General features: G+C 34.2%; 1 protein-coding gene and 2 long non-coding RNA genes across 3 annotated transcripts; all 3 read right to left on the bottom strand.

Moving 5' to 3' along the window:
* Positions 1 to 1,617: 1,617 nt before the first annotated feature.
* On the bottom strand, positions 1,618 to 2,175 carry LOC117913926. Its single transcript, XR_004651185.1, has 3 exons — positions 2,103 to 2,175; positions 1,922 to 2,022; positions 1,618 to 1,823 (listed from the first exon to the last, which is right to left on the bottom strand). It is a non-coding gene; the product is annotated as an uncharacterized LOC117913926 (long non-coding RNA).
* Positions 2,176 to 3,818: 1,643 nt separating this feature from the next.
* On the bottom strand, positions 3,819 to 4,593 carry LOC117915200. Its single transcript, XM_034830765.1, has 3 exons — positions 4,283 to 4,593; positions 4,038 to 4,184; positions 3,819 to 3,944 (listed from the first exon to the last, which is right to left on the bottom strand). The coding sequence occupies exons 1-3, from the start codon at positions 4,541 to 4,543 to the stop codon at positions 3,819 to 3,821; spliced, it is 534 nt and encodes a 177-aa protein (XP_034686656.1). The 5' UTR covers positions 4,544 to 4,593.
* A 598-nt stretch (positions 4,594 to 5,191) lies between these two features.
* LOC117915104 lies at positions 5,192 to 6,246 on the bottom strand. Its single transcript, XR_004651366.1, has 4 exons — positions 6,130 to 6,246; positions 5,756 to 5,923; positions 5,325 to 5,393; positions 5,192 to 5,233 (listed from the first exon to the last, which is right to left on the bottom strand). It is a non-coding gene; the product is annotated as an uncharacterized LOC117915104 (long non-coding RNA).
* Between the last annotated feature and the right edge of the window lie 700 nt (positions 6,247 to 6,946).

The following is a 6,946-nucleotide window of genomic DNA, read 5'->3' as shown; positions in this document are numbered from 1 at the left end:
GCATTATTTATGATTAGGTTTAATTAATTGGAATGGAATTGGACAGTTGAAAAAAACAATGGAATGTGCATGTGCAGATAGCAGGATTCAGCAACATAAACAAAATATGACAACACCATGTCAAGGTGGGGATCCAAACAAATATCCAAATGAAAAGAATATGCAACCTTTTTTTATTCCTTAACGGAGTAAGGGATGGTAGGTATTAAATCAGTATTTTATTAGTTGACGTTATCACTTCCAGTAATGTGTACTTTAACAGAACTATTTAATGAAAAGTTTGAATTTTAATTAAGAGTCAAGTTGATTGATAGAATGCAATATCCTCTACATTATAATTTAATTGATAACAAGTGATAAAATGATTGGTAAATGGAGAAACCGATTCATTTATATTTGTTTTTAAAAAAAGGTTAATTATGCGGATTTTATTAAATTCAATTGTGGTTAAAGTTTGACAATTAGGTGGTTATCAGTTAACTATAGGAAAGTAATCAATATGATGTAATTCATATGAAATAGGTAAATTAAGTGATTTTACTCAAAATGGGTAAATCGTGGTTAGGTAATTTGTAATGCCAGTGTCCATCAATTCAACCCTTTTAATTGAACTTAATGGTAATTTGCCGAATGTTTACGTAGTGAAATATTATTGGTACAACTCATACCTTTTTTGTGGACGGTAGTCGTACTCCTAAATTGCACAATAGCATTGCAAGTGGAAACCGTCGACGAAACCGGGTCGACCGCCTCCATAAACCGATCGAGCACTTTTCACCAGTGGCTACCGGTTGAGGAATTTTCCCAACCGGGGTAGCCACTGGTGAAAAGTGCCTCGACGGTTGATGGAGGCGGTCGACCGTTTCGTCGACCGATTGCCATTAGTTAAAAATACCCTCAATCGGTTGAGCAAATTCCTCAACCGGTTGATACCCATCTTCACCCGGTTGCCACTGGTTAAAAAACCATCAACCGATTGAGAAAATTCCTCAACCAGTTTGCTATATTTGTAACCGGTTCCCACTGGTCAAATCATTCGTCAACCGGTTGAGACAATTTCTTCATTGATCAATCGCTTTGCACAACTTAAAAATTGCTCACTCCCTTAGAAAAATCTTCAATCACTCAATTGAACGCCGACACCGGGTCATTCTGCATCCAAAATTGTTTGAGGTGGTTGGGACAAATCCTCAACGAGTTCACACTTCATCCATAGGGTCATTATCCATATGAGGAATGTTCTCAACCGGTAGGCATAATGCGTATGCCTATGAAAAGTGGACTTAGCTAAATCGTTGGACTGGTTCTTACGGGCTGAACGTCATTCGTCAACCGGTCTACTAATGTACTAACTATAATATTGTTAGCATAGATAAATGAATATTTACAAATCTGATTAGGTTAAAGAGCGTACAAAAGCACACATGTCGAACATGAATGATACCAATATATTACAATTTCATTTACCTACCATATTGAAAGAAGAGTATTTGGATATTCAAATAAAATGGACTTAATCATTAATAATGTATGGTCATCGAATCTCACAACTTCCCAATAAACATGACGATATGTGGAGATGGAAATGATAAATATTAGAAAAATAACAAATATCATAATAATAATTTTTCATTGCTCGTGTCGACGTCTTTGTACAAACAATAGCCACAATGGTTTGTTTTTCTCTATTTCCCTCGTGTAAAACTAAATCACATGCCATTTCTCAACGTATTTTAACAGAATTACAAAAGTCGGAGCTCGTCATCGAATCACCATTTTTTAATCTCTACATATATCTAATGACATGCACTCCACAGTCCCACCTAAGAAAAAGAAAAGAAAAGCAAAACAACTTATTGAATGGTTGTCTAATTATACCTCAGAAAAAGAATAGTAATGTGAGTTATGTATTCATACTAACCCATTCTCTTGGGTCGGAATCGAAGGAGCCCAATCAATGGAGAATTGGAAGACATCTTTCCCTATGTCATACAGTTTGAAGAACGTTTGACAAAATTCAACCTAATTTATTATGCAAGTGTTAATAAATATGGAAGAGAAAAAAAATAGAATAGAAGAAAAATATAAACATGAAAGCATACCACTGTTTTGACACTCTGAAACCGGAACTTGTCTCGATTCTTCGATCGTAATGAATCCAAAATTTGGATATGAAGTTTTTGAAGTCAATGACGCACAGATACCAATGACCAGGGCATTCATCATGCATTGGAATAAATAGCTGTAAAGTTAGAAAAACAATATATATGAGTTGAGGCACAAAAAATCTACTATATTATAGGTGAAAACAATATCTATTCTAAATTTCATATATGCAATTAAACATTAAAAGAATTACTAACCTTCTCGCAATCATCCCAATTCGCTAATGTACTTACTCACGATGGATGTTTTTCTATCGAAAAAAGGATGAGGACTCCCGCACAAAATCATTTGCTAATAAGAAAACATAATACAAACATTAGTATATTGTACTTAATATGTAAGTAAACAACAAGAGAAATATGAGCTTACTGAAAATGTTGTGGGAACATAGCATCTTATACTCGTATGCCTATGAATTGTCTTTCAAAATAATTTAGCTTTGAGGCTTCTAGATTTATTACCTGTTGTTGAACAATAACTTCAATAAATTTATTTAACTAATATAGCATGCATTTGATATAAATGAAGTAGGTACTTACAACATCCATCAAATTTTGTCTAGGACGTAAGCACTCAAAATCTCCACAACTCCATGTTCATGACCAAAGTCAACAAGAAGTTCACTAAATATAATATGTTCAAACAAACTTGAGTAAATTCGAAGCATATGAAGGCTAAAATTGTAACAACACATCTATGAATGTTCTAGACGCGACAAACCTTTTTGACAATGCTTTATTGAAAACATAATCAGCGACAAGAGATTGAAGTACATTGAATGATTGAGTATCCACCACGTCTTCACGAATGGACATGGGATTGACTAATTCGAAACAAAACATAATTATTAACTATATATGTTAAGTATCAAAAATAAGAACAATGATATTAAACTATTTATATTATACCGCTGATGCTTCACGTTTTACCATCTTCCTTAATTTGTGTACAAACGGGGAGACCTTGAATTTACTTGGTTTCCTCTCCCTTGATGAATGTGTTTTCATGACATTATTAGGATAACCACATAGTGCTTGTAATGGTTCCTAAAATGGAAAATGCAATTAATATACATCTATTTACTAAGTAATGGTTAAGTAGTTGTAAAGAAAATAATTTTTTCTTTTATATGATACATACCTTTCCATAATCTCTTATACTCCTTTTGATTGGAAGTGGTAAAATATTTTGATTTTCGTTTGGAATGATATGCACTTCAATTGATGTAGCACATGCATCTTCATTCTTTTCATTCAAGTCCTCAGTGCATAACTTCTCATTTGACAAAGTGTGAAGATAATGTTCATTCACATTCATATTGTTCGTATCTTCCAAACTTCTTTCGCATGGGAGCATGTCATTCTTCGTTCCTTCCTCGTGCATTCTCAAAGGTTTTCCGCTTGACCTAAGGAAGAGACCTTTCACTGTAGTATAATTCTCCTCAAATTTAGCCAAAATTTGATCACAACTACTACTACTTGCACCATAAGCCATATCAATTAGATGTGTCTTTAATTGTTGAAAGGTTTTATCCATCTCCATTAAGTTCCCACCATCAACCTAGTGATATATACGAAAGTGATTAATAACATCATAATACAAAGGTTCAATGCTAATATAGATAGTCACGAAGAATATTGTAAAACACTTACTCATTTAATAACATCTTTGTTTAGATTGATTACAAATTTCTCATCGTCCTCATTCTCACTCGCCATTGTTGTTGCATTTCCATCAACGTAATCCTTTATCTCATTTTCTATCACCCATATTTTGAGCTACAATATATTCATCAAAATATAATACATATCAGATTTTAAATCACTAAAAACTTAAATAAATAGTAAACGACTTTCAAAACTATAACTTACATTCTCATTTGCATATCCACCAAGTTTTTTCAATCTTCGTTTCCTGTCCAATACTTCATCATCTTCCCAAGCAGTAATCCGAGGAGAAGGTCGAGTATATAGCGGTAGAAATTTCTCTTCAAACGATATATGCTCGTGGTAGAATAACTACGAGTATATTTGACATAGATATATAGTTAATTCATAAATTATATTAAAACAAAATCGTAATTCACTATGATGTAAATTAATTACAAGGACATTACCATTAAAAACAATAAGCAACCGCAAACCCCACTTTGTTGTTTCTTCTTAAACTCTTCAATCCCGTGCACAAGATAGGACAACACAAATTCTGCCCAATTCATCTTCTTTATTGAATCGATGTCTTCCACAAGATGTAAGAAAGAACGATTCACAAAAAGCTTCATTGTTGGGCACAATAATGCACCCAACACAAATAATACAAAACGAACTTTAAAATCGTTTCCACCCTCTTTATCCTCCCTAATTTGATTTTCTAACATCACTAATGGCAATCGCCCTTTTTTATCACAATATTTTTTACATAAATCATTCTTATGGCCAACATCTTTGTTCATGCCAATCTTGAACCCTCTTGCCCTCAATCCCATAATAAATTCAACATCAATGGGGGATAATTTGATACAAGTATTATACAACTGTAACATATAAGTGTTCGGATTAAAACTATTTATCAACCAAAGACATAACCCATGATCAATTTTCCTACATCGAAGTTGCAAGAGGCTACCAAATCCTATTTCTTCTATGGCTGCCTTTTGCTTTGGTTCTAATTTTTCAATCACTCGCTCGGGGGAGCATCGAGTCTGAAGATATAACTGAAAAGATACACAAACATCAAACATGTTTACATTAATATAATTTCCAACAAATACATAAGTAAAGAAATTAAATATTCATTACAAAAAAAAAATTACCTTTGGAACAACACCCTTTTGAAGTGAATATTGTTTTGAACTTTCTTTGGACTTTGCTATGAAATTTTCTTTTTCTACTTTTGAAAGTGCAGTCCACTTCTTGCCCAATTTTTTCCTCAACTACATTAATTGGTCACATAATTTAAATTCTAATTTTAAAATGTAATTATATTAGACATAGCAATATTATTCCTTACATCATCATTTATCTTCACTCCTTTATCCTTCTCTTTCATCATGGCTAATTGATCGTTACTACAAAACAATTTCAAACAAATTTAACAATAACAACCACAAAAAATACATTAAAAAACATATTATTTTACATATTTCTATTTTCCCTTACTAGTAATGTATCCAAGCGCCGATAGGCCTCTTTGGATTTCTAACAACTTCAAGACCATCGCGTTCGCTCCTAAAAATTAAATCAAATCATTTAAGTCAATTTTTATAATATGATTTCGGATATAATAAATCAAACATACTTTCACCACCACATTATCTCAACATAAGTTTTTTTTCACATTTCAATAAATTTTATTTTTATATCTTACTACAATCAATCAAATGCCAAATAAATACAAATACCGTTACAACTACAACATCCTCCCTAAATATCTTTACATTTAAAATGATGACAAAATTAACATATAAATTTTTTTTAATGTTCAATAATCTAACCACCCTCTTTTTCTATAATGTAATCAATCCATAAATCTAACAAAAAACATGAAATATAATGGACACAATATTGTAAAACACATAATTACTACTCACATTTTTTTCCCTTTATATAGAACTCGCCAAATAATTAGGATACAAGCGCCTTTTGAGTAACAAACAATTGTGTCCTTCTCAGCTTTCTTTTCCTTAGTACTACACGCCCTCTTCTTCTTCTTCCAGCTACGTCTTCAATTCGGGTTTTTAAACCATTAAATTTAGAACCTGAAAACAACCCTTACACCTCTTAAACAAAATATAAAATATGAAGAAAACACAACGGTTATGAAGATTCCACTAAAATTCTCCATGTGAAAGAACCGAAATTATCCGTGTGACAAAATGCAGGGGTAGGGGGGAGAGAAAGCAAAAATTCAGAAAATTTACATAAAATCTTCGAGAAGAAGAATCTAGCAGAAAAAATAGCTGACCTGGACATCGGGAGAAATGAAGTCTAAGACTCGGATCTTGGCACCGACCTCGCCCACAATCCTGAGCTCGCGGTCCTTGAGGGAGACTTCTTTGATGAGGTCAAGACGTCGGCTTGGAGGAGGTTCGCCCGGTTCACGGCGATGGTGGTCTCCACCCACCTGTGAAGATGTCTTTGATCCTGGTTGACGGCGAAGGTGGTCTCCACCCACCTGTGAAGACGTCTTTGATCCCGGTTGACGGCGAAGGTGGTCTCCATCTAGCTGTGGAGACGTCTTTGATAAGGTCTGCGACGTCGCCCTCGAAGAGGTTGGCCCGTTGAAGCCGACCGTGGTCTTCACCCAGCTGTGGAGAATCAGTGGAGAGAAAAACGGGAAAAGGAGAGAAAACAAAGATGAGAGCGGGAAATGGGTGAGCCATGGAGGAAGTCGGCAAACAAAGATGAAGAAGTCGGCAAACAAACATGAGAGCGGGAAATGGGTGAGCTGAGGAAGTCGGCTATGGAGGATGCGTGAGACAGCCAGCTATGGAGGGGAAGAGAGCAAATTTGGGGGGAAAAATGGGAAAAGGAGGAGAGATGGGGGAGAGAACGGGAGAGAGAGGTACCCGGTTGACATTTTTTTTGAAATTTTTTTTTTCTTTTTCATTTGGATGGCTGAGATTTAATCATTTTCATCCAATGGATGAAAAAAAATGGAGGCATGGTACCGAATGAGGTATTGTAGAATTTCCCATATTTATTTGACATGGTTTCATCATGTACAAAGCATTCAAAAAAAAGTTTAAAACTATGTTTGATTTTCAAAAATATTAAGAGAA

This window comes from Vitis riparia, chromosome 5 (genome assembly GCF_004353265.1).
Source record: "Vitis riparia cultivar Riparia Gloire de Montpellier isolate 1030 chromosome 5, EGFV_Vit.rip_1.0, whole genome shotgun sequence".
Taxonomy (NCBI): Eukaryota; Viridiplantae; Streptophyta; class Magnoliopsida; order Vitales; family Vitaceae; genus Vitis; species Vitis riparia.
This window is presented reverse-complemented; position numbering and strand designations above follow the sequence as displayed.